The sequence below is a fragment of the Chanos chanos genome, chromosome 14 (assembly GCF_902362185.1).
Source record: "Chanos chanos chromosome 14, fChaCha1.1, whole genome shotgun sequence".
NCBI classification, from domain to species: Eukaryota; Metazoa; Chordata; class Actinopteri; order Gonorynchiformes; family Chanidae; genus Chanos; species Chanos chanos.
The window spans coordinates 7289298-7316790 of NC_044508.1; the positions used below are offsets into that span (position 1 = coordinate 7289298).

At 44.1% G+C, this 27493-nt stretch overlaps 1 protein-coding gene across 1 annotated transcript in view; it reads left to right on the forward strand.

The window, feature by feature from the left end:
- The window catches only part of arvcfb (ARVCF delta catenin family member b), an 85839-nt gene that overhangs the window by 57815 nt on the left and 531 nt on the right, over positions 1-27493 (forward strand). The window contains exons 6-16 of the mRNA XM_030791191.1: positions 262-379; positions 753-924; positions 2314-2331; positions 3960-4031; positions 20687-20814; positions 22044-22194; positions 22909-23101; positions 23928-24039; positions 24362-24449; positions 25447-25500; positions 26701-26815. Coding sequence (XP_030647051.1) covers positions 262-379; positions 753-924; positions 2314-2331; positions 3960-4031; positions 20687-20814; positions 22044-22194; positions 22909-23101; positions 23928-24039; positions 24362-24449; positions 25447-25500; positions 26701-26815 — 1221 coding nt within the window. The remainder of the gene's footprint in view (positions 1-261; positions 380-752; positions 925-2313; positions 2332-3959; positions 4032-20686; positions 20815-22043; positions 22195-22908; positions 23102-23927; positions 24040-24361; positions 24450-25446; positions 25501-26700; positions 26816-27493) is intronic.

Genomic DNA, 27493 nt, shown 5'->3' on the forward strand with positions numbered 1-27493 from the left:
CTTCTCTCTCATTTTTTTTTCCCCCTTTGAGAAGTTGAAACATGAATGACTGATGTAAGGGTCAGTCAGTGAAAACAAAAAGTCTGTCATTAAATAGCATGGTGGGTCTCATAGACCCCGTTGCTGTTGTCATGGTGATCCAGCTGTAGTCACTGTTGTCATGGTAACACCTTGTAACTCCTTTGTGAACTGTTGCTATAAGACTGCTGTGTTGTGTGTGGTGCGTGCGCGCGCGCGTGTGTGTGTGTGTGTGTGTTGCAGGAACGTGAGTTCAGATGGGGCGGAGGCTCGTCGGAGGCTCAGAGAGTGTGAGGGACTCGTCGACGCCCTTCTCCACGCCTTACAGTCTGCCGTGGGCAAGAAAGACATGGACAACAAGGTGAGGGCACTGTCTACTCCATCCCAAAACCCTCTCTAGTCCCTCAGCTCCTTCTCCCTAAACCCAAACCCCTTCTCCTAAACTCTTATCTGAGAGCCTTTCGCCTGAAAAGCAGCCGTGTAGGAATGAGTGCAGGTTTTTCGGTCCAACCATGTAGACACCCAAGTCACGAGTCTGAAGAGCACTTGATTAACTCTCTCTCTGTCTTTATCTCTCTGTTTCTCTCTCTCTCTCTCTCTCTCTCTCCCTCTCTCTTTCTCTCTTTCTGTCTCTCTCTCTTTCTGTCTCTCTCTGCCTCTCTGTCTCTCTCTTTCTCTCTTTCTCTGTCTGTCTTTCTCTCTCTGTCTCTCTCTCTGGGTTTTTCCTCTGTCAGTCGGTGGAGAACTGTGTGTGTATCATGAGGAACTTGTCCTATCACGTGCATAAGGAGGTACCAGGGGCAGACAAGTTCCAGGATCCCTCGGCTGCGCAGACACCTGGATCTGCAGGCACGCAGAGGAAGAAGAAGGACGATGCCGGCTGCTTCGGGGGCAAAAAGGCCAAAGGTCAGTGTCCCATCCAACCCCTGGGGTTACGTGGACAACACCTGTAAATCCGTCAAGCCTTGATGTGGAATACGGTGGAGCAGAAGGATTTTATATTAGACGAGTATAACCAAAAAAAAAAAAAGTCAATTCACTCATGCATGGCCTATATTTGCCGTGTTGGTTGTTATTGGATACTGGTGTAAATTGTCAATGATTCATGTTTGAATGCGCGTGAGTGATACAGCGTGTCTCTTTCTTCTGTTTTTCTCTGAGTCATCTCTCTGTTCCCATTCCCTTTTCTCCCCAATCCCCGGAGGGGTGTGCGTTTGTGTTGTGTTGAAGATCTGAAGTTGGGGTGCAGAGGACACCCCCGCCCCCCGTTTCTAATGTTCTTACCACTGCATCAGGGCATTTGTGAATGAGTCACTCATTCTGACACAGTTCTGTGAGAAAGCCCATCAATATCAAGAATGAATACGCATGTGTATGAATGCCTTTTCAACCAATCAGGACCCAGAAAATATTAGAACCTCAGGGTTTTTTCCCCATGTCAACCGCAGTTCATTAATTCTTACAGCTTAACGCAAATCAGCCCATCCAAGTCTTGAGGGGAACCTTGTTTAGAATAAATAAGGACAGAGATGTGTTTAGATGAGGAGACAACAATAGAGCAATAAAAGTTCCACGCTTCAGCACATGCAGTGGCAAAAAAGTTTTATCTCTCTGTTTGTAGGCCTGGAGGGATACTTTGATGGGCCTGTAGCTCTCTTTTAAAAACTGTAAATGCAGAAACTGCCTCCTCAACAAGCATTAAGCGTGTTCCAGGAGAGCTGTTCGGACAGCTAGCACACCCAGCTATTTGTTTTCTGAATTAGAGGGGGCTGGATTAGTCCTAAATGCTAAAAGCCGTTAAGAGCATAGCTACAAACTGTAGCATTTTACAGTGGGTTTACTTTACTGTTGATTTCCCGTGAGTTAGGCTATAAATGAATGTGTTGAAGTAGCTGTGGTTGTGTTTCTGTGTGTGTGTGTGTGTGTGTGTGTGTGTGTGTGTGCATGCGCACATGTTTTGTTTTGTCATGGGTAAAAAGGTCCAGTGTCAGTCAATCCCTCAGTGCTGTACACTGTCACTTACTCCTTAAACACAGCCCCAGGGGTGTCTTACCTCAAACACACACGCACTCACTTATACTCTCTCTCTCTTTCTCTCTCTCTTGCTCTCTCACTCACTCTTTCTCTTACTCTCTCTCTTACTTCCAAATCTCTTATGTGCTGTAAATTGTTGACAAGTTGGATTCTGTCTTCTCTAATACACACATCCTTTTACCATCCCTCTTCCTTCCCCTATTTGCCTTTTTTTTCCCCCTTTTTTTTTGACATTGCTGCTGCTACGTTGGCTAACTGTAGAGGAATGGTTTAATCAAGGTGAGTCCTCTCTTTTCTCACACTGCACGTCTCTCTTTAGTGACCATCTCTCTTCCTTTTCATCTCAAACCACTGCTTTGTCAGACCCTATTCCTCTCACCCCACATTATTCAGTACTCACATGCCATTAAATCCCTTTCCCTGTTCACAGATAGATTGTCTTCCACTTTATGTCGCTGTCAATGTGAAAGGAGCTAAAAACAAACAAACAAACAAACAAAGAAATAAAAAACCCTAGTTCTTTGCCATGCCATAAAGTGATAGTGTCACAGCCTAAATTTAGCCTGTTAGCGAGTAAATGAAGCTAGTTTGTAACGAACGCTCTCTATCTCTCCGAATAGAAAGGGGCTACAAACGCATAAAAGGTCTGGGCGGACTATTTGCCTATACTACAGCTGCTGGCGATAACAAAAACTATGCTGTACTCTTTAAAATCACAGTAAGAACACAATACATATTAGTATACACACAAACCTCCGTTGAACTGACCGTATTTACAACAGATTTGAATTTATCCGTTTACAGATCGATAAATCCCCCACCATACATTTATCCCGAAAGAAAGAAGAAGAGCGTACCAATGACTGCTAATGTTATTTTATAAAGTGCACCCGACCGACAAACAGACATCACCATACAATCATACAACACTTCCCCAACAAAAGTTCATGATTTACATTATATACATTGTAATTTCGCAAAGCGCACAGGTCTTTGAATAGTCTCTCCCGCGGCAGCGTACCGACCAATGATACGCTTACACCTCTCCGATTGGGACACGGCGGTCCTGTTTAAAAACCCCGTGTCTCACCCGTCTGTACCAGGTTGGCGACCGCTTCCAGGATTTTTTGCCCCACAAAAGGTAAAAAAAGGAAAAAGGACCAAAAGGTGAAAAAAGATCGCTTGCGTGCGTCCACGCCAACAAAAAAAAAACAGTAATCCTTCGCATGTGCGACCCGTATCAACACAAAGGGTGTCCAACCATAATCAAAAGATGATGCCGCCTCTCGCCTGTGCCGCTTCTGCCTCCTCCTAACCTACTGGCAGTACCTAAAAAAACTTGTCCCATCCCACCAACACCTCCAACTGATTGGCAGGCCAATAGATGGGACCTTAGTCCTTTTCCCGTGTTTTTTTCTTTTACTGCAGGCTGTCTGAAAGTCCCATCCTCCAACTAACTGTTTATTATTAAGGCAATTTTATAAACAGACATTCAAATGAGAATACAAGGAAGGAACGGAAAAAAATAGACATATTAAAACATATATATTTATATATATTTTAATGGGTGACCATTACAAGTTAACATGTTAGCCCACCATTTTCCGCTAAACACTGACCGTCATTGCCATAGAATTTCAAACAGTTGTGAAGTAGAGTGTTTGTCACTAGCTCATCATGTTCTAGTTCATTCTGCTCCATTACATAAGCTCCTGCATTATTAAAGGGAGTCCCTGTATGGAGTTGTTCGCCAATTGAAGTTAGTATCAGAGGCATGTAGTGTCTGTGTGTATGTGTGTGTGTGTGTGTTTGACTTGGATGGGCTAAACACAGTCATCCATGGAGCCATCCATCTTCATCTCCTCATTGCCACCATCTTGATTCTTTTTTTTTTTTTTCTTCCTCAGGGAGGAAAAATGGAGACAATGAGAAAAACTACGACACGCTGGACCTGCCCAAGCGTACAGAGCCCACTAAAGGTATGTGTTAGCTCCTGACGCCGGGCAATTATTACATCCACTACCTGTCAGTCCTGAGAGCACAGGAGACAAATGTGTCCGGAATCAACTCTCCACGCCACGTGATTTGTTTATTTATTTATTTTTACCTTTTATGCAAAAAAGGCTTTCCAGAAGAGATAGGAGCACGCTCTTGCCATATAAGTACTTCTGACAGATGATATCATGGCATGGTTTCATTAATGTTACAGTTAAGCTCGTCAGCAGGGTGTGTGTGTGTGGGTGTGTGTGTGTGTGTGTGTGTGTGTATGTGGGTTCCGTTACATGTGTCTCTGTAGGGGCATTTCTTCTTGCTTCGTGGTGTGAGGATTAGAGGGTCTGAGCTGTGTGGAAATGGTTAAAGGGAGCTGGTCTGAGGTAGCATAGAAAGCAGTCTGCTGTCAAACGCCAAACATCGATCCTCGTTTCTGACAGCAGACAAGTTGACGAACATGTTTTATTACAGCTCATCTCTCTCTCACAGAGAGAGAGAGAGAGCGAGAGGGAGAGAGGGAGAGGGAAAAATAGAGAGATGGAAGATTCATCATGGTAGCCTGACCTCTATCATGCTCGACGACGTAAATTTGTTGCATCGCGTAACCAACGGTGATTTACCTCAGGTGCATTAGAGCCACACATCTCTTCAAAGTCTTATATTATACAAGTCTTAATGTGGAGAGCGTGAGAGAGAAGAGAGAGAGGGGGAGAGAAAGAGAGAGAGCGAGAGAGTGATGGATAGAGAGATACAGAGGCTTTGCTGAACACATCTCTCATCACACGTGCCAATGGGTAGAGCGGCAAGAATCTAATAGCTAAGCATGAAATACGACAACTGACACAAGCCTAATAAAAAGCTTTTTCATCATATCTAACGCTAGGGAGGATTATGCAGACATGGATTTAAATGACTGAAATACCCCCCCCCCCCCCCACACACACACACACACACCCTTAGCAGTGCCAGATGAAGAGTTTGCGTGTGTGTCTGTGTGTGTATGTGTGTGTTTGTGTGTAATCGGTGGTTTTTGTTGTAATCAAGTTATGTCTGGGGTCCCATTCGGATTGTGAGTGAGCTTTATTTTACATGCCAACAGCTCATGCACATGTGTGCATGCGCATCCTCTCAGCACTGAAAAACAATAAATGCATAGGCATAGTCCAATGACAGGCCAGCATCAACAGCAGGTGCACATTTTCACCGTGTGTGTGTGTGTATGTATGTGTGTGGGTTTGTATTTTTGTTAGCAGTGAGGATGTACACATCACTGCACTCATCAAGGTCTAATGGCAGCAGCTCAAAGTCAATAGCACTTCCTGCTTTCCTGTAATTAGTCACATTAGCACGCCAAAGAGGCCTCCTATTAGACTAGATTACAATTAATTGCACTGGTTTACCGAGGTAAGCCGATTTTTGCCTTTTATCGTCTCAAAGTCAAGTAAGCAGATGAGCCTAACGAATGATAATTACCTTTTTTTTTTTCTTTTTCTTTTTTTTTTCCGATGCCTGTACCCGCCTGCCGTATTCATCACTGTTGTATGCAGTGTATAAGGACAGATGTTCTTTTTACTTTTGAGAGTTTTATTTGTCAAAGTACCTGTGACATAATCAGCTGTGGACTGAGCACTGTCCTGTGGACTGACCACTGTCCTGTGGAGTGACTACTGTCCTGTGGAGTGCTCCTAGTCTAAATTAATTAAATAAATTCTATGATGGCGTCAGCAGAACTGGACATAAATTCCCTTCTCACCTGAAGTGAAGCAAAGTGTTTACCTCAAACTCTAAAATGGCATCCCCTCTCTCGCTCTCTCTCTCTCACACACACACACTCTTTCTTTTTCATGAGCACTGCGCTGAAGTGTGAACTGAAGGGGTTAAAATAGCAGCATCTCTGCTAAGACTCGTCAAACTTATTCAGCCGTTATGAAGATCAATACAGACTTTGGAAAGGAAACAGTTAGAAGATGTTTCCTCGGGGCTCTGGCGCTTGGCAGTCAAGTCTGAACGAATCGATGAATGAATCAATAGATAGACTCTAAGTTCTTTAACAGAATGGCAGATTCAAAATCTCCATAAAATGCTGCAGAGTGAGTCATGTCGTGATCCTTCATATAGATACCTTTTTCTTTTTCTTTTTCTTTTTTTTGTCCTCCAACAGTAGCGAAACAGAAGTAGGATGTGAGCACACATTTTTTTTTCTCTCACAAATGAGATAGGAAGAGATTTAGGAGATTAGTGATAATTCTCCCCCCCCCCCCCCCCCCCCCCCAGCTCTTATCCTTTGTCAAATGAGGAGATATCAAATCAGGACATATCAGATGGACTGTAGGATAATAAAGTGAAGAAGAGGACAGTGACGTCATTAACGATAGCGACCGCGCTTCCCCTTACGATTTAACAGAACGCTCGACTTCGATGAATTCGGGCCAATACCTCAGAAAACAGCGTAGCTTGGACTTCCTAGAGAGACTCGAGAATCTCTTCTCCTTGAGCTGGTGGTCTCCCAAGTCCAGCTCTCAGTTAAGAGATCTGCTTTCCGTTATACGGAATAAATCTTACTCCAGCGCATGGAAAAGAAAAAATCGTAAATAGCGTCAGGCCGGCCTTGGTCTGGGATGACTGAATGCATTTTGTATGAACTTTCAGGCACAGATGGTTTCAAATGAAGGCTGACTCCGGTGGTTTAGCCCAAGGAGAAATCCCTTTTGTTTCTCCGAGAAACATAGTGACTCACTGTCTTTGTGAAATCTCTGCACTGCCTTTTAATTGTCTTGCTACTTGATGTTCCTCATAAATAAGCTCTTGTGGAAAACCACACACCGTGAAAGACTTATCAAACTTTCACTTTGCATAATTCATAAAAATCTGAACGGGGGGCGAATGGAGCAGTAATTAAATTCCGGAAGAGTATTTAATTAGTCAGAGTTAACCACGGCGGCGGTAATGACGGAACACGTTGGTCGTACATTAATTGAAATCACATACGAAACGTTTTTTGGTTTTTTTTCGCTACAAGAAACCGTATGAATCTTCAGTTTGCTGAAAGAAGAGAGATGATGCTTCTCTAAGCAACTGTTATGTTTTTTGTTGTTGTTGTTGTTGTTGTTTTTTAAAGATACAACAAAAAGTTACGCAAGGACAGCAGAAAGAGAGTGAGGGGAAAGTCCTGTGAGACAGTAGCTACAGATTAATCAGATTCTGAGATCTTTTTTTTTTTCTCTTTTTTGTTCTCTCGCTTGTTCCTTCTCCCCCTCCTTCTTTGTTTCTTCTCAAGCTGCTAACACTCGGCGGGGGGGGGGGGGGGGGGGGGGGGGGGGGCGCTTGACGTCAGGTGCCAAGCTAAAGATGATGATGATGATGATGATGATGATGATGAATCCTCCAAGCAGTAATGCAACCAAAAGATGTAACAACTTCCACATGCGACTAGTGTGTTGTTTACCAAGCTGTGTTGTGAACGAAGCCACATTAGTGCGGTTACTAACTATGCGTATAAGAGAAACTTGACATGCAATGGTACTTTTGTTTAATTTATTGTGATCTCCCGCGGTGTTTTTATTAAACTGATGGCGGTTGTTTGCGTCTGGAAAACTGTTCGTGAAAATGATTAATTAAGCGGTAAGACACGAGAGGCCCCCGCTAAATCAGCGTATATTGTCACAGTGCCTCTTAGCTGTGTCTTACCAGCTGTTCTTTATCTCTTTTCGTTTATGTACATGTTCCAATTTGAGCGACAGATGATTTGAGCTTCTTCTGGCCGAGTGAATGGCTGTAAAGACGATGACTTCCTTCAGGTTATGACGAGCGGCGTGTGTCTTCCATCACTTTTCTCAGTTTTTTCCTGTTTTTTTTGGGGGGGGGGTGTGGGGGTGGGAGGGGGCTGTATTCAGCATGAGTGATTCATGCTGTTTCATCAGTTCACATACGAAACAAGCAATAAAGAAGACAATTTAATCTCAAACACCGTGGCTCTGTTGCCCTTAACTGTTTTGTTTGCGGAGCTCTCAATTTCATTTTCGGAAAATAACGCTGACAGAGGCTTTATTGTTTGTCGTATTTTATTTTTTTTTCCCTACATATCCCTCTTGACCCAAAAAAAAAAAAAAGTTGTTATCTATTTGAACGGTAATGAAAAGTGTCTTGTGCATGCGTCTGGGGGAGTGCTCTCTTTCGGCCAAGCTCATTCTCTCTCTCATCTGTTTTGTCAACAGACAAACTGAGCTGAATAGAACTGGGTCTTTGGCTCATTTGCTGCTGCCACTGCTCATCAAAGCTGCATTTATCACATTAGCTATAACAAGCCTCATCTCTAACTGTTTCCTGCCAACCTTGTCCACCCCTTTGAGCGCTTTGACGCCTCACTGACTTCCTAAGTTCAGGCAACTTGCTCCAAATGTGAAATTCAACAACATTCCAAATCTCCTAAACAAGAGAGTTGTAGAGTCAAAGTTCAGCTTCACAGGTGTACGGTGATAAGTTTGGTACTTATGCAGTGATGTCACAGAAGAAGCTGTGGAGCCATACACGGGAGCCAATAGGATTCCCAGGTTCACCGGAACGGAGCTTCAGTGCCCAATGAAACGTGGTGACTTCCACGAACACCTTTTCCATCTTACTTTAGTTATTGGTTGACAGGCCTGTGATTAAAAGCAGCGGAGTCGGCTCGTGAGTTCATTGCGTTGAGTCGGAGTCAGTCTCTTGGCAAGGCGACGAAGCCCGACAACCCCTAAGCCTCTCCTTCCTCCTCTCCAGCCAAAGAGGAATGTCACGTCCAAATAGCTAATGACACGGCCCGACTCTAACACACTCACAAAACCCTCCGTCAAACAGTCACGCATCCATCCATCACACAAATAACACTCTGTCGTTCCTCCAACCCCCCGCCCCCCCTCCTTGTCCTCCCGTCCCTCCCTGCACTATTTCTAGTCCCGCTGTCAAAATTCACATCGTTTCGAGACGTCGCCAGATTACGTGCGTCGCTAACCTTCTCCGTCCTTCAGGGACGGTCGACGGTGCCTCCTTTTAAAGGTCAGAATTTTTATCCAAGGATCAGTGCTTTAATAGCTGAAGGCCACTGAACCGGTTCTGAAGATGCTTTCTTTAATACTTGCACTGTTTATTTCTCAACCCAGCGCGACACACTCCTTGAAGTAGTTTTCAGCTAAGAGATTATTACCTGCCATCACCTGCCTTTTGGATTCTCTGCCTCTCAATAAGTAGCCTCGATTAGCATAACCCTCATGCTGTCATAAAGGGAATCTCCTACTGGTCGATGTGAAGAAAGTTTTCTGGGTTTTTTTTTTTTTTAATTCTAGAGAAAGCCTTTAACTATGAAATATGCATGAAGCGATTTCTCTGACTGGTGTCCTCTTTTTTTTTTTTTCTTTTTTTTTTTGAAAAAGCGTGAGGATGTTTGAGAAGCACATCAACGTGATGTGCCACATGATGTTCTTCTATAAATTTCTCTTTTATGGAAAGGTGATTAAGACAGATATCAGAGCCAGACGGGAAGTCTGTTATGCCCAAATCCCTTTTCCATGTGTGTAGGGGCTGTGTTAATGGACACTCAGAGAGTGGGGAGTTTCTAAAACAGCAGCTTTGGATCAACTCCAAACACGCACGCATAGACACACACACACACACACACACACACACAGACATATACTCTATAGTGGCTCACAGTGATATTACTGCCACTTAGAGGGTTAACCCGTATGTGTGTTGGGATTAAAAATGACTTTTCCGCTGGTGGATGCCAACTGCCGCGATACCACACAGCGTGATGACAGACGTTGGCAGTCCCATCCCAGTCACGCGTCGCACTTCACTCAAAATCCTCATCAAACACTCATCAGGCACCAAAATTCCCTCCGGCCTTCCACCGATCCAAGAATCCACACCACGTCTCCGAGCCGGAATGGAAAAAATTGAGCATCGACCATTTTATGAGACCCACGACAGACACCATCAACGGCAGAAAGAACTTCACACTATTTAGAACAGCGTAGCGGCGGAGTTTGAGGAGGAGGATGCTTTTTGTTACCATGGTGACGTGTGAGTCCTTGGGGTATCTAATGGTGTGTGTAATAGAGGTAACGCATCATTACCCAGATGAATTGTCTATGAAAACAAGCTCAGTTTGCTCCGTCTCTCAACTAAGTGATGACACTTTGAGGAGTCCAGGTGTTTAGCGCGTGGCTACCACCCTACTAAAGTTCCCAAACTCCTTTGAAAAAAAAGTTTGGGTTTTTTTTTTTGTTCTCCTCTGTGTTTTGAAATAACATCAGTGCTTTATGGTAGGAATCCTCTGCATGACACGTTCTAGAACATTCTTTACCGTCTCCTTGAATCCAAAAAACATCAGCAGCTCAAGGAGAGCACAGTTCACACATACTAAACCTCTGCAGCGGCGGCCATTCTCAACATTCTCATCAGCTTCTACCAAAGTCCCATAGTGTCCCTATGATGCTGTGGTCCTGCTCTGTTTTCTTCTACTTCTTTAACCTCCCAGGTCTTAGAGGGGTTCCTCTTTTTTGATTTGTTTTTTTTTTTTGTGTGTGTGTGTGTGTGTGTTCTTAATCATTGTGATCCCTCAAACAGATATAAACAGTTATTTTTACCACTGTGAGGGTGACAGATGTGTGTGTGTGTGTGTGTGTGCGCGCAAGCAAGCGCAAGCGCCCTGGCATGGTTTTGCGTCCCAGCCCCTAATAGCTACAATAGCAAAGACTGTAATTATAAGCAGGAAGAATGAAAAGTACCAAGGAAGAATTTAGTAAGATTCATCCTCCCCTTTAAGCTTTTGTTTTCTGCTTTAGAGCCAGAAAGAGGATGTTTCAGTTTGGCAGAGACATGCTTTAATGTAATTAGGGATAGATTAATGGGGGAGAGCGACGGCTGCAGTTACACAAGAGGCCCCCGTGGAACTCATTGTTGTATGTCTCAGTAAATACGCCATTAAAATGAGATATTGGATATGAAAATCGTGCCTCTACGTTACATTAAACTAAACAGCGGCGGCAAATTTCGGTTTTTGAGGAATCTGTGTTGTTGTGGATGGCAGAAGAGAGTGTGATTGATCTTTGGTCCGAGGCTCCCGGTTTGTTTTGATACCGATGCTGTGTTATTTAGCAATATTTAAATGTCATCTCACAGTCGTTGTTGCTCCCTGTGTTTAAGGTGATGGAAAAAAAAAAAAACAGAACAAAACAATTATCGGCCGTGGAGTTAAGAAAAAAAAAGGCCTGTGAGTTGTTTTGTGTGTGTGTGTGTGTGTATGTGTGTGTGGCTGTTGAGTTTTTACCATGACATGGAGGTCAATCTTGTTTACAGGATATTACTCTGTGGACTGTTCTCTAGTTCCATTGTTCACACTCAGTCACACACGCACGCACGCACGCACGTACACACACATTCCCTCTCTCTCTTTCCCTTTCTCTTTACTGGTCAAGGTAAGGTGCTACTTTGCCCTTGGCGGAGGGGCTTCTGTAATGTGCTTATTATCCATGGTGCGGTACATCATGTCTTTCCTAAAGCTGCGAGCTTGAGACAGGCTGTAGTAATAGAGAGTCTTCATCCATTCAGAGGCGGTCATTTGGGGGCTCCGTCAGGACCTGGCAGCCCATTGGCCCGATGAGCGATGAGTCGTCTGGGGCAATCCGTACGGCCACGGAGGCTCAGATGATGGAGAGAGGAGAGAGGGAAATGTGCTGTGTGCGGAGAAAGAGAGAGAGAGGGAGAGGGAGAGAGAGAGAGAGAGAGAGAGAGAGGGAGAAAGAGGCGATTACTCATGGTGAGTTAGACAGGCTGATGAGAGATGTGTGCCATCATGGGCAGGAGCCATGGGAAACCCCTCACCAGTCAAATGGAATCAGAGTGGCCATCCTGCACCCCAAGACAAAGGCAGGGAGGGGCAGTGTCATTGTTCGAAAGAAAGAGAGAAAGACAGAAACACTGACAGGCTGACATACAGAAAGAAAGAAAGAAAGAAAGAAAGAAAGAAAGAAAGAAAGAAACACTGACAGGCTGACATACAGAAAGAAAGTCAGGTAGACTTACAGATAGGAAGAAAGAAAGAAAGAAAGAAAGAAAGAAAGAAAGAAAGAAAGAAAGAAAAAAGAGAGAAAGAAAGACTGTGTGTTCCTGTGTACATGTACGTGTGTGTGTGTGTGTGTGTGTGTGAGAGCGAGAGAGAGAGAGAGAAAGAGTGCAGCTCAGCAGGTTTGTGCTGTAGCATTGGATTAGCACGTTGTCTTCAGTGATATATAGCTGTTTGGTTCACATCCATCTGCCGTTAAACTGCAGTCTGTTTATTTTGGTCCTGGGTGGGATGTAAGGACTTTGTCTCATGTCAATAGCAGAACATTTCCATCTGAGAAACGACTGCAGCTTTTCTTGAAATGTTTCTCTCTTCTCTCTCTCTCTCTCTCTCTCTCTCTCTCTCTCTCTCCCCTCAATCATCCGTCTCTCTTTTTCTCTTTTTCTCTACCTTTCCTTCCTCCTTCACTACTTGACACACAGATCTCAGCTGGTGAAGTGTTCTTTTCTTCAAGTTCTTGTCAGACAGAACAGAGTGCACCTGGAGAGTCGGTTTATTCTGTTTTTATAAAGTGTCTTAGAAAACAAGTCGCTGACTTTTTACTGGTTATTAACGTTCAACAGTACGGGGACAAGGCAACTAATGGCCGTGACACAAATATTTTAGGTAATTTTTCACTCTTCTCTGGACCTTGTGCATTTTTTGCCTTTGCATTTATATTCCAGTTAGTCAACACTTTCTGTGTCGTCTGTAAAACCCAGTTCTCAAGGTCAGACTAATAGCAACAACAGCCAGACATATGAAGGCTTGCGTCATCAGAAGGATACAATGAAGCGGACTTGGATGCTAATTGTATCTAAGGACTACAGTTGCTTTGATGTAAAGGAGATATGACACTGGTTTCTGACGCTGAAGGTCACAAAAATGTTTCATAAAAGCGGCTTCTGACAGCCCTCCGGGGATTTCTGTCTGTCAATCAGTTCTCTCTCACTCTCAACCAACGTGTGGATGAAATGTTTTCTCCGTCACTGTCATTCTCTTTCTCTCTGTCTCTCTCTGTGTGTGTGTGTGTGTGTGTGTGTGTGTCTCTCTTTCTCCCTTCCTCCCTCCCCTCCCTCTTCCTTCCCTCCCTCTGTGCGGATTAATGAACAGATCAGTTGTAGCGCATTTTAGGGATGGACAACGTTGCCTTGGCGACACTGGCAAGTGCTATTTCTATGCTGACAGACGCTCCACTCTTCTCTTCCTTGCTCTAGCCCCCTCTTTTTTCCCCCTCTGCCTCTTCACGCAGCCCCCCCCCTCCCAATAAAACCCCTCCTGTGTACAGTCTTTACCCCCCCCTCCCCATACCTAATCCGAGGAGTCCCAATCCCTCTGGAGTTAAAGCTTCAGACCACCAGGCTTCTGACCATCCTGACCTTGGCATTCCTCAAACACACACACACACACACACACACACGCACGCACACACACACACACGCATACACACACATGCACGCGCACACACACACACACACGCATACACACACACGCATACACACACGCATGCACACACACACATACACACACACACACACACACACACAAAACGCACGTATGACCCAGAGCTGAGCCTGGCCTTATCTGCTACCGTCAGATAACATTCACCTGTCTTCTCATGTAGATTTGCATCTAAAGCTATCCGTCTACCGCTGCGTCATTTGCATTGCTTTGAATCCATGCTGGTCACTGTGAGCCCAGCGCCCAGGATCAGAACACTACTAACCATATCTATAATACTCCTGATCGTATCGTTTATCATGGTCAAATATTCAGTATTATATGAAAAAAGCACCTTCCATGTCACACAGCACACTGGCATAAGTTTGACTTTATTCTTTTCGTTTCCTCGGGCGTTGGTAGTGGTTTTTGGACTTTTGAACAAGTTACTTCATTCGACTGTCGACTGCCTAGCCTTACGCCCTCACTCCACACGTAAACACGGATCAAAGATCAACTTTCAGCGCCGCACTCCTGGGCGTATTTATCCAGCGTCGTCCGATTAGAAATCTCCTTAAAAAAAAAGAAAGAAAAAAAAAACGTCTGAGGTCACAGCTGAAGGAGATTATTTCTTGGCAAGTCTCAAATAAACACATATTTTGGCCTTTCACCCTGGAGTACCGTCAGCCCTGCCATTGGAGGATCCCAAATCCAAACATATGACCCCTTATTTTTGCGCATATTGGAACAAGTCCGTGCTCTTGGGGGTCCGCATCTCACTGTCAACCACAGCTTTCGCCGCAGGACTGTCGCACAGGAGCAAAGAAAACCTGAAAAGAGTTTGTTTGTGACAGATGGAGGGATAAAGAAAGAGTATTTTCTGCTGGTTTGGAAGGTTCGGTTTTGAAGCATCTGACACCCACACAATAAATTCCCACTGAGAAGCGGGTTTGGAAGCAGACGGCCTTCCCCCCGGCGAACGGCGACAGTTTCAAGGACTCCCCGTCGGTTCCTCGGCAGCCATTTTGGACAGGAAGTAACAGCCACAAAAACTCTTCTTCTTCTTTTTCATCTTCTTCTTCTTCTTCTCCCCTCCCGTTTCGGGGTGGGTTTTGACCTTCACAGAGCCGGCCGGTTTCCATAGAGACGGAGTCTCTGAGCCTTCCAGAACCAATCCGTCCTTTGACACAATCCTCTACACTAATTTCCAAGAGCGGAGTTAAAGGATTGACAGAGAAAGGAAGCAAAGTTGGAGAAGGAAGAAAAGAAAAGTGAGATGCTTTGTCCAGTCTCGTTTTATACTAACGTCTGTCTGTTTTTTTTTTTTTTTCTTCCAATCCTTTCTTTTCTCGCTGGGGGATCTTCATAACCTTGGACAGTCATTTTTTTTTTTCTTTTTTTTTTTTTTATGTCAGGCCAGCATCTGACACCGCGTAATGCGAGGTTAAAGATAATGTCAACCCGCCGACGGAAAGAACGTCTGGCAACCCACACCATGAAATCAAACAGAGTGTGAGCAGTACACCGGAAATTCTCTCCTTCGTCCTCCCGCTGGGGGGGCGTGAAAGGACGGTGCTGGTGTCCCATCGCTTCGTGTCAAACATCCAGAGACGCCAGACGGACAGAACAGAGTCGCTCTTCTTCTCTGTCTTTCATCCGTATTCACCTCTGAGAAACGACTGAAGGCTTTTCTTCCTTACTGCTAAGAAGCACTTGGCCCCTTCCCATTTCAGCATCCACAGTAAAATGGGTCTTCTCTTAGACCAATGGCGGTGTTGGCCTCGGAGCAGTGATGTAAAGGGTAACCGCCGATCTCTAGGGAGTTTCTTTGTGCCTCTGGGTATTTGTTTCAGTGGAAATGTACCCATCTCTCACTGCCTAGAGAGGAGAAGTTTTTGCAAACTCGCTGTCCAATGACAGTTCTCCATTAGGAGAAAGGTGCACATATGTTTTCCATTTGGTTTGACTTTTCAAACTGTGGTTTTCCAAACGGACGATGTTTGTTTAGCTTTTATCAAGGCTTTCTCTGTGACGCAGAATCCTCACCGGTTTTGTGGGTACTGTAACGGCAAAAGTTCAACCTGGAAACACATAATCCAAACTTCTGGAGAGGTCGTTGCTGAATAATAATAACAATAATATTAATAATAATACTAATGATATAGTCACTGGATTGTTTTTCCTTTTGGTCATGCTATTGTGGGTGAGAAAAACCTAAGGGGGAACTTTCTACAGCTCTTATTCCATTTTGTAGACGGAAACTTTGCTGGCACAAAGTGCTGGAACTGTGTTTGACACTAGTGTTGGAATATACACTAGTGTGTATAAGTGTGTGTGTGTGTATGTGTGTGTGTGTGTGTGAGAGAGAGAGAGAGAGAGAGAGAGAGAAAGAAATGAAGAAAAAAAATGAAGAAAGAAAGAAAGAAAAGTAAGTTCGTTGATTTATTATCTCCCCACTGCTTCACAAGACACAGTAACTTGACTTTAATTGCCAATATGGGAAGTCACTTGAACTCATTTAGTATAATTGGTAATTGATGAGTTACCGAATGATTTTTGTCACTCACTCACCTCAACTTTACTTTTTACGTTAACCTGATTCCAGGGCCCAATCATTACGCTTGCACTGCTTGAACGATGCTAATTGAGAAAATGACAAGAGACCTTTGGCTTCGTTAAGAATTATTCTGTTCTTTTTTTTTCATATCTTAAATCATCTTAAAATGCTGTATCCTGCTGAAGAGACTTTTCTCTGTCGCATATGGAAATTCCTGACATCCTACACGCAGCTCTTTGGCTAATTATATTAATTAGTAGCTGCAGGCTGTGTGTGTGTGTGTGTGTGTGTGTGTGTGTGTGTGTGTGTGTGTGTGCGCGTGCGCTCACATCCAGTAACACAGCCATGTGTCATCCGGTGAGACGCATAAGGTCATATCACATTATCTGTCAATCATTCATAGTCATCTACTCATTCCACCCAAACACAACCTACAAGCAGAGACTCTCTAATGAGTAGGACACATTAAAATGGATAAGACCATATTCCGCTGACAGCCCCAGCAACGGCTGGCCCTAAGCTGAGACATTCACACTTCCGGCATCCGTTACTGGGCTTAGAAACCTTGAATACATGGACAAGACGTGGGACTAATAGGTATTTGCTGTATTTGAATGCCTGGGGCGTGTTCCAGTCTTTGTCAGCGCTCCCTTACCTGGCGACCTTGCTCCTTTGGGCACTAAATCTTAATTTGACTACATGAGGCAAACCCATCACGTTGTCTTCTCAGTGAAGTGGTCATGTGACGTGTGTTTGGTCTTGATTTAATACAGTCAACCCTGTTACGGTTTTAGCAGTTGAGTAAAAAAAAAAGAAAAGATACAGTGTAAAGTAACACTGAGACAGGGTTGTGTCTGGATCCCTGTCTTTAACATTTTTCAATTACGTTTTCATCTGAAAGCCATTACACGTTTAATAATCTTGCCGAGACCTCGCGGGAAGTGAGACAGAAATGTCTCTCTCTGTCTTGTTCTTTCTTTCTTTCTTTCTTTCTTTTCTGCGGGAGTTGTTGTTTTTTTGGCGACGAATCCATAGCTCCGCGAGTTTGAAAAATATCAGAACTTCACTCAACCAGAAGCAAAAAAACCCGGAGAGTTCTGAGGGAACCAATGTGGATTTGCAGATTCCTGGGTATCAAAGAGTCGTCTAGCATTTGGAGGAAACTCTGTGACAGGGTTTAAAATCAATGTCACCCACAAGTAAAAAAAAAAAAAAGAAAAAAAAAAAAAAAAAAAGGAATCGACATTTGCAATAAAGTCCCCTGTCAGCAGTCCTCGGTGATAGATAGTCTTTAATTAGATAGCTATGCATAAGATCAACACTTAAAAGCCAAGTGGTGAAATGGACATCTTGCTTCAATATGAATATACTTGCTCGTTTTACTGCTCTGGCAGAAGGCTTCAAAGTAGATTTAAACAAAGATGAAATTGAGAGAGATGGCTCACTCGCCCGCAAATACTTTCTCCCCTCCAACAGTCTCTCAAAGACTCAAGACTCAACACATGCCTTTTTTTTTTCTCTTTTTTTTTTTACAGCATCTTTGGCTTTGGACTCATTCAAAGTCATTCTCATTCTTATCCGCAACAGTAGCGTAAAAATGGAAGCTGGAGGACCCAAAACTCAGTTAGAAACAGTAATTCTGAGGAAAGGAACACGTGGAAAAAGTCTTTAAATAAAGGAAAGAACCGGTCGTTTGGAAAGAGGTGAAAAAAAAAAAGAGAGAGAGCGATGGTGTGGTCCCGGGGGCAGCGCCGCTTCCTGAATCTGATTCTCAGCCCTGAAATTATGGGGTGTGAGGTGCAGATTTAGAACGTGTAGATGAGGGCTTTTTTTGACTTGTGTTTATCCTGAGGGACGGCGCGTACACTCACACCCAAAAACCTGATGTCAGCTCACGGTTCTTCTCCAAGCCCAAAAACTCTGGGCCGTGACTATTCCGCTTTGTACCGCGGCTGTTTCAACGCTGCCACTCTGTGTCCAAACGTAAGGTTCGCCGAATCCTGCCACGAACCTTTTTTTTCTTTGTAATGCTGCTTAAAATCAAGGATGTTCACCGCAGAAATGACTTTATAGACTTTGTAATGTATTTTTGCCCTCAAGTTCATAAAAGCGATGCAGGCAAGTCACATCTTTTGATATGAAGTGAGATTTTTTTTTTTGCCGTAATATATGAGCTGTCTGCTGTCTCAGTGCCTTTCTCTTGTTAGAACTGGAAAAGAGATTTAGTCAGCGCCTCTGTATCTTATAGAGTAAAATAGTGCGAATCTCTCTCATGAAACAGATGTGTGCCGTAGACTAATGGAAAAAGATACTCTCTTGAGGGACTTGGCGTGGTGTGGCCTGCAATGTGATATGGCGCGCACGCATACACACACACACACACACACACACACACGCTCTTTGTCCCCAGACAAAGAGATGGTCTGGTCACTGTGACCCTGCTTCACCTTGGTGGTTTTGAATGTGCTGAAACAGAGGGCCAGTAACACAGTCTCCTTCATGGTCACTGATGTCTTTACTCCCTCTGTCTACACAGCTTTCACTGACATGGTCATTTCTCCCCTCCAGCTTCTCTCCCCATTATTTTATCTATCCGTCATCTCTGTCTGCCAGTCTGTTTCTCTATCTATCTATCTATCTATCTATCTATCTATCTATCTATCTATCTATCTATCTATCTATCTATCTATCTGTCTATCTATCTGTCTATCTATCTGTCTGTCTATGTCTGTCTGTCTGTCTGTCTGTCTGTCTATGTTTCTATCTGTCTGTACTTGATATTCCCTCCAGATTGCTCTCTGACTGTGTTGTGTAGGGGAAGCAGGTCTCTCTCTGACTGTGTTGTGTAGGTGAAGCAGGTCTCTCTCTGACTGTGTTGTGTAGGTGAAGCAGGTCTCTCTCTGACTGTGTTGTGTTGGGGAAGCAGGTCTCTCTCTGACTGTGTTGTGTTGGGGAAGCAGGTCTCTCTCTGACTGTGTTGTGTAGGTGAAGCAGGTCTCTCTCCGACTGTGTTGTGTAGGTGAAGCAGGTCTCTCTCCGACTGTGTTGTGTAGGGGAAGCAGGTCTCTCTCTGACTGTGTTGTGTAGGGGAAGCAGGTCTCTCTCTGACTGTGTTGTGTAGGTGAAGCAGGTCTCTCTCTGACTGTGTTGTGTAGGGGAAGCAGGTCTCTCTCTGACTGTGTTGTGTAGGTGAAGCAGGTCTCTCTCTGACTGTGTTGTGTAGGGGAAGCAGGTCTCTCTCTGACTGTGTTGTGTAGGTGAAGCAGGTCTCTCTCTGACTGTGTTGTGTTGGGGAAGCAGGTCTCTCTCTGACTGTGTTGTGTAGGGGAAGCAGGTCTCTCTCTGACTGTGTTGTGTAGGGGAAGCAGGTCTCTCTCTGACTGTGTTGTGTAGGGGAAGCAGGTCTCTCTCTGACTGTGTTGTGTAGGTGAAGCAGGTCTCTCTCTGACTGTGTTGTGTAGGGGAAGCAGGTCTCTCTCTGACTGTGTTGTGTAGGTGAAGCAGGTCTCTCTCTGACTGTGTTGTGTAGGGGAAGCAGGTCTCTCTCTGACTGTGTTGTGTAGGTGAAGCAGGTCTCTCTCTGACTGTGTTGTGTAGGGGAAGCAGGTCTCTCTCTGACTGTGTTGTGTTGGGGAAGCAGGTCTCTCTCTGACTGTGTTGTGTAGGGGAAGCAGGTCTCTCTCTGACTGTGTTGTGTAGGGGAAGCAGGTCTCTCTCTGACTGTGTTGTGTAGGGGAAGCAGGTCTCTCTCTGACTGTGTTGTGTAGGTGAAGCAGGTCTCTCTCTGACTGTGTTGTGTAGGGGAAGCAGGTCTCTCTCTGACTGTGTTGTGTAGGTGAAGCAGGTCTCTCTCTGACTGTGTTGTGTTGGGGAAGCAGGTCTCTCTCTGACTGTGTTGTGTAGGGGAAGCAGGTCTCTCTCTGACTGTGTTGTGTAGGGGAAGCAGGTCTCTCTCTGACTGTGTTGTGTAGGGGAAGCAGGTCTCTCTCTGACTGTGTTGTGTAGGTGAAGCAGGTCCCTCTCTGACTGTGTTCTGACTGTGTTCAGCAACAGAGACTGGCACAGGTTTGGTGTGAAGGGTTAAAAAACACTAAGCCCTCCGTAAAGAATCTCTCTCTCTGAGGTAGCTTCTCCATAGCCTGCTCCGTGGATCTGTATCTTTAGATTCTTTATGCGTTTTAAATGCTGCTTGATTATGATAATCATTCACAAATCCTGCTCAATTATGTAGTGTGCTCTACATCCCTTAAGTTCTTACTCACTGACAGGCTGTGAAAGAGTGGAACAAAGATGGCAAAGCAGTCATAAAGTGTTGCTGATGAGTGTTTTTTTTTGTGTGTGTGTGTGTATGTGTGTGCGTGTGTGTGTGTGTGTGCATGTGTGTGTGTGTGTGCGCGCATCTGACTGAGTGAGTGAAAAAACAAGTGTTTGTGTTAGTGTAATGAATACGCTCTGAGTCTGTTTACCCATCTTGTGTCTCACACTGGGCTCTGTGTGTGTGTGTGTGTGTGTGTGTGTATGTGTGTGTGTGTGTGTCTCTCTCTCTCTCTCTCTCTCTCTGTCAGGCTTTGAGCTGCTGTACCAGCCGGAGGTGGTGAGGCTGTACCTGTCTCTGCTCACAGAGAGTCAGAACTTCAACACTCTGGAAGCTGCAGCAGGGGCTTTGCAGAACCTCAGTGCTGGACAATGGATAGTGAGTAACTCCAATACCAAACTGTCTATGTCTGCCACTCACTCTCTCTAACAACCTCTCCTTCACAGCCACTACACTCTATAATAAGGCAGAACAGTATATGTATATACAGTACTATGTGTTGTTATTGAAGAGGGAGAGCTGTAAGAATGAATAATGAATATATAATAGGACAAAGTATATTCTGAATATATGATAGATGATGTGTCTCATAATAGATTCATTTTTACCCCCCCCCACACACACACACCCTCTATGTCTCTCCTTCCCTCACTGGCTTTAGGGCCAATGCGTGTGCTGAATCTGATGCTCAGGCATACATAAACATAAGTTGCCGTGGCGATTAAGTACCTGGAGTCAAAGTTGATATGAATGCTTGGCCACACACAGGTGCCCTCAGCTCCAGCTAGCAACATCAAACGGCTGCCTGAGTGAGACGAACATCACGTCTCTGCTCCATAACAGGATTCAGGCAGCTTTTTTTTCCCACAGCAAATTCCCCCTTAATCAGTCTGCGACGGCAAAAAAAAAAAAAAAAGAACCTACCGTTCCAAAGCTCACTACCGCCACCTAGCGGCAGGGAATAAAAACAACACCGTTTTAATTACATCTCAAGGGCACACAGCTGAACAGAACAGCTCTTTCAAGTTTAGTGTCAAGGGTTTTTTTTTTCTTTTCTTTTTTTTGTGTGTGTGTGTGTGTGATTCAGAGAGAAAGAAATGCAAATGCACTGAAGTTTAATGAGAACAAATTACATTATTTAGCGGCTCGTGATATTTTTGAGTAGAATGTCATTGGTGAAACTACCCAAGTTTCTTTCGTCTGCTTGTTATGCGCCATCTCCCAGGCAAGATAATTTGTGTTACTACGAGATTGTTAAATATTTCAGCATCTGGATGTTTGAGGTTATAGCATCTGGTAGACTCTTCTGGCTTGTAGGGATTGGACTGATTTATGTGGGGCCTTCTATTGGTAAAAAAAAAAAAAAAACGGACTGTTAGTGGTTATGACAAATTACTCAATGTAATTTTCATATCTTGATCTCAAATTAAAATGATTGGTCCCTTGCTTTAGAACTCACCAATGAAAACTGACTTCTGCGATCCCCACCAGAAAGGCCTAAATTCACAGTGTCTGAAAGACTAAGCAAATGTACCATTTATAACTTGGCTGCAAACGGTAAACGCAATAATCATCGACTCCTCTCTCTCTCTGTCCCCCCCCCCAAGTGGTCCAACTACATCCGTGCGACGGTGCGTAAGGAGAAGGGCCTGCCCATACTGGTGGAGCTACTTCGCTCGGACTCAGACAAGGTGGTGCGGGCCGTGGCCATCGCCCTGAGAAACCTGTCAATTGACCGACGTAACAAAGACCTGATAGGTAAAACCAACAAAAAAAAACACACACACACACACACACACACACATGCACGAGACTCCCGCCAGTAAACATCGAGCTTTCAAAATGGCTTGTCTTCAGAGTTTGATCCTGTTCTCCAATGTTAAGACAGTCTATTGTATTAAGTGTCTCTGATAACTTTTTATGTACACTATCTATCTATCTATCTATCTATCTATCTATCTATCTACTTAAGTACAGTGTGGCTATTTATATATACTAGTTATTAGCTTAGGCCATTGTTACATGCTGTTCCCATTAAGATGCATTATTACCATTCAACAGTGTGTCGCTACATAATTGATTTCCTTCTGGCTTGATATGTACTTACACAGTTATTAATGGATTGTTACTAATTGAATGTAGTTTTCTAATCAGTTTTTAAGTTGTTTGTTTGTTTTTGTCTGTTTTCATGTCAGGTGAAATGATTAGTGCCATAGTATGACTTGTCTTCGGACCTTTTTGCAGACTGTCTTGACTCTTCTGTTCTGTTAGGAACATGCAAACCACTGCAACGTAACTGCTGTTTTACAAACAGTCGCTTCATCTCCAAATAGAACTTTTTGCTTCATGTCAATAGAGAAAACAGCAAAAAGGTAGCCCTTTAAGGCTGAGTGTTTAAGGCACATTGACTCCTGTCCACTCTTTGACTCCTCTCTCTCTCTCTCTCTCTCTCTCTCTCTCTTTCTCCCTCAGGGAGCTATGCCATGAGGGACCTGGTCAGTAACCTGCCCAGTGGTCAGCAGCGACCAGCCAAGAACCTGGAGGAGGACACGGTGGTGGCCATTCTCAACACCATCCACGAAATCGTGACGGACAGCTCGGAGAATGCTCGCTCGCTCATCTCTGCCCAGGCCATCGAAAAACTGGTGGCCATTAACAGGACGAGGTACAAATCCCTCGCGACGCACGCATACAGCGTGGAACGTAACCCGTTACTCATACAATACGTGCACGTAACACGCTACTGGCATGAAATAGACAGAAATGACATAGAAATACTGTTGCTGTTTGCCATGTGAGTTGATTTATGCTTTTCTTACATTTCTCAATCTCCGTGTTTTTGTACATATTTGCCTTCAGAAAACATCCCAGTTCTTTGAAGCACGCTATTTATATGAATCTATGTATCATAGTTGGTATGTGCTTATGGAGTCACTGAATATTAAGTATCAAAATTAAATATCAAAAGCGCTGAAGATCCTCCCGAGAATACTGCTCGATGTAAGCAAACATCCCTTCCGTTTGTTTTCACTGTTGCCTTCAATTAATGATACGTACAATGCAGGGTTTTTTTTTCCTTCCTCCCTGGCATCATTCACAACCTTAACAGATCCGTCTCCCGAAGGAACCGGACTCATTGTGTCTGACACAGATTATTGATCGACCTTAAATGAAGTTTTTAAAAAAAGAACGCGTTTGATTGAAGATTAAGCAAACGTGATCTTGTTCGCTCCCGAGACGGGCTTTGAAGTAAAGGGTGTGATGCTAATTAACTGTGAAACTAATGAAATGAGCGAAGGAACGAGGGAAGGAAAAAAAAAGAAAAAGAAAGAGTCTTCAGGGAAGGGAATCGGACGCTAGTCTGCGGGCCACACTGTAGGAACGGCGTGTCTTTGAATGCAAAGCTGGTCCCAGTCGTTACAGAGTTTTCAAAACCCTCTGACAAATCTCGTGTTTTTATTTCTTTTTATTTTAACGATTTCTCTGCATAGCCAATCGGCACGAGAGACCAAGGCCGCGTCTCACGTTCTACAGACGGTTTGGAGCTACAAAGACTTAAGAGGCACTCTGACCAAGGACGGATGGAACAAAACACATTTCCAGGTGGGTGAGCTTCAAGTTTCCTCTCAAAGCTGTCTCTCTGGGCAGCCTTGCGTACGTCGGACAATAGGTTTTGCAAGCGTTCCCCTGTAGAGGACTGGATAAAACGTATTTGCTTGTGACAGACAACGGCCACAAACAGGCGAAGTCAACGTGCATAAACTAGCTTGTGAAACGCCCTTTAATGCATTCTGTGAAAAAAGCACAAAAAGATGTCACACGGAAACAGCACGTGACATATACAGAGGGACTGATGTATCTTAGTCTTGAGAGCTTGTCCTTGTCCCACTTTGCCTCTCTCCAATCCTCGCTTTCTCTTTTGTAGCCCATGGCAACCAGCGCTCCCAAAGGCTCCAAGAGCGGCAAGCCAGGCTACGACGACACCACCCTACCCCTGATGGAGAAGAACCAAGGTTAGTGAGTGAGAGTGAAGCAGGGAGGGCGTCGGTCCTCAGAGGGTCCGCAGGACCCTGACGACTCTGAGTGTCTGAGCCTTCAAAGCCTTTGTCTCGGGAGGGAACGGGAAACTTTGGTGCAGGAGAGGAGGTTGCGGGGCGGGGGGGATATGTGTTATCTCTCTCTCCGCTGCTTTCGTGTGTTCAGGCCTCTCTCCCACGGTCATGGTAGCGTGCCTTTTTTTTGCCCCCCCCCCCCCCCCCCCCCCCCTCAGTCCATCGCTCTGCTGATGTATCCATCTGTCGTGTTCACCTCAGCCTTGTGGGTGTGGGTGTGAGTGCAGGGAGTACTTTGACCAAGTTAACTTCAGGTGACACGAACAGTTTGGATTATAAAAGTTTGGATTGTAAAATAAAAAAAAAAAAAGATTAGAGTATTCCTTTCGGACTGCCCCGATTACTTTTCGTCAAGCTGTTGATGTATATTATTTAGTTATTAAAGTGTGAAATACCCTTCTGGTTTTTACATGAAGGAGTATAACATTTATGGATGTAAAACGAAAACTGGAATTATTCGTTCAAACTGTCGAGATATTGATGAATTATGCGCAGCACAACAATGAATCCCAAAACACTGAGACGCAAACTTATCCCATCTGCCCGCAACGCAAAACATCTCATTAAAAGAGGAGTCACAAGCATGACAGCGCTCTTTCTGTTCCTGTACTGCTTTACTCTACCTCCCTTAATGGCTTGTTTATTTATTTATTTTTGTTTTTGTTTTTTGTTTTTGTTTAACCTCAGGCAGCCATGCGTCGATTTTTTTATGCGGTCATATTCATTTTTTTTTTTTCTGTTTGGCTATATATATATGAAAGACTAAAATGTTTATACGTAATACTGCCTGACAGCAAATAACAGGTCCAAAAAAAAAAAACAAAAAAACAAAAAAACTGTGTGCCCTTGATATGACCTTGATCGGATGGAAGAACAACAGAGTTTGAATACTTTACAGGCAACAAGGAAAGAGGCAGTGCTGATATGATACCTATGGATGAGCTTGGTCCAGGTAAGGCCCAATTTGCATGCCCTCGAAAAATATCTGTTAAAAAAAATATACATACATTTATGTATATATTCTAACACAGGTATTCCAAAAAAAAAATCTGCAAAGATCAGCAATCAGAAAACAAGGCTTTCTTTAACCTGAATGCTTAAACAGATTCTGTGTCTTCAGTTGATTACTAATGTCTTTCTTTCCCTCGTTTTTAACATTACTTGAATCTCTGTAATTTGATTCAAATGCTGTCTGCAAGGCCCCTCTTTTAACAAGATGTTTGTAAAGGGCTAGCTAAGCCAGATGCCGTCACACTCAATGAACGGAAAAACGAGTGCAGCTTTGAATTTTTCACTGCTCTGGAAAAATCAGTGTGTCTTTCGCCAAAAGAAAAAACCTCAGCTTTCAGGATTACTGCCCTAAGTAACAGTCAACATTTCAGCACGGGCCTTTTTCGCTCTCCGCTATTTGGTGGAATGTGTATGCATGTGTTTGTGCGTGTGTGTGTGTGTGTGTGTGTGTGTGTTTGGGAATGTGTGTGTGTGTGTGTGTATGTGTGGGAATGTGTGTATGTGTTTGTGTGTCTTTGTATTTGTATTTGTGTGTGTCTTTGTGGTTGTGTGTGTCTATGTGTGTGTGTGCGCACGTGCGCATGTGCGTGTGTGTGCATGTGTGAATGTGTGTGTGTAAACGTGAAGTCGCATACATGGTTACGTTCTGCAGCACTATGAATTTGGAGCTTTCTCTCTCCCTCTGAGTCCTGTCTGGTTCCACACTGGTGCCATCTCTTTTCCCAGACTGCACCAGTGCCTTGACTGGCCTATGATTGACAGTAATTGGGCCAAGCCCTGGCTGCCCAGGTTGGGGGTGAGAGTCGGGGGAGAAGAGGAGTTCTGTACTCTGTACTCTGAGATCTGTACTCACACACACACACACACACACACACACATACAGATACACACACACACACACACACACACACACAGCCAAGATGTGTTGGTCATATTTGCAGCCTCTCACAGACAAGCAGAAGTTTCCACAGAGAGAAAAGACCAGCCTTCCCTCTCTAAACAATAATTATGCATTTAAACTCAATGGAAATGGAACTGGGGAGGAATCAGCAATCCACGAAGCCAGTCATGGGCAGTTTGTTTGCTATTGGTTAGTTGCAAAAGAATGACTGTAATAGCCTTGTTTCTCTCTCCTTTATAGATGGATATTCCACTATTGACCAGAGGGACAAAGACTGCAAGTACAAAACCAGCGATGGGTCCTCAGACATGACAGAACGAGAACCACTTAAGGTAAGAACCGAACCCCAGCCGCGGTCCCTGATTGGTCCATCCGGAATTGGTCAACTGTGATGTCACAATGACTTGTCTGCTAACGATGGAACACTGGAATATTCTCATCTTCAAGATTCTGCCAACCTGCCCACACACAGAGTTGGCTTCAAGGGAGAAGACCAAATGCCATGTCATCGCCTTGAACACGTATTGAAATTGAAAGCTCTTCTGGCAGTTAATTTAGCCCACAGAGACTTGCACCACTCCGTTTTAATGCAGACTAATTTGCTAGCGGCAGATCTGAAAGGCCAGATAATTAAGTGTTAGCTTTGTGGTTTTAAAGTCATTAATCATCCCATGATTAAGAAACTTTTTCCCCCGCTCCGGCTATCTTCTCCATGTAAATGACCTTCCAGTCTTCCGGAAAGATCCTTCTGCATATCAAGTGCTCAAGCTCTGTTAAGTCTTTGCGCTGCATTTTGGAAGATCAAGTTCACTTATTCCCCACTTGACCTTAAGCTAAATTGGAGTTTAAGGAAACAGCTCCTACGTCAACATGTAGTTTTGTATCTAAAACTTTTGGAGTCCACACAGTAGCTCCACATGTCTGTGGATCATACAGGGTATCTTTTTTTTTTTTTTTACCAAGTATTTCAGTACGAGATTTTAAAGGTCTTAGTTTGAACCGAACAGTCAAAAAATATAGCGTAATTATCTCT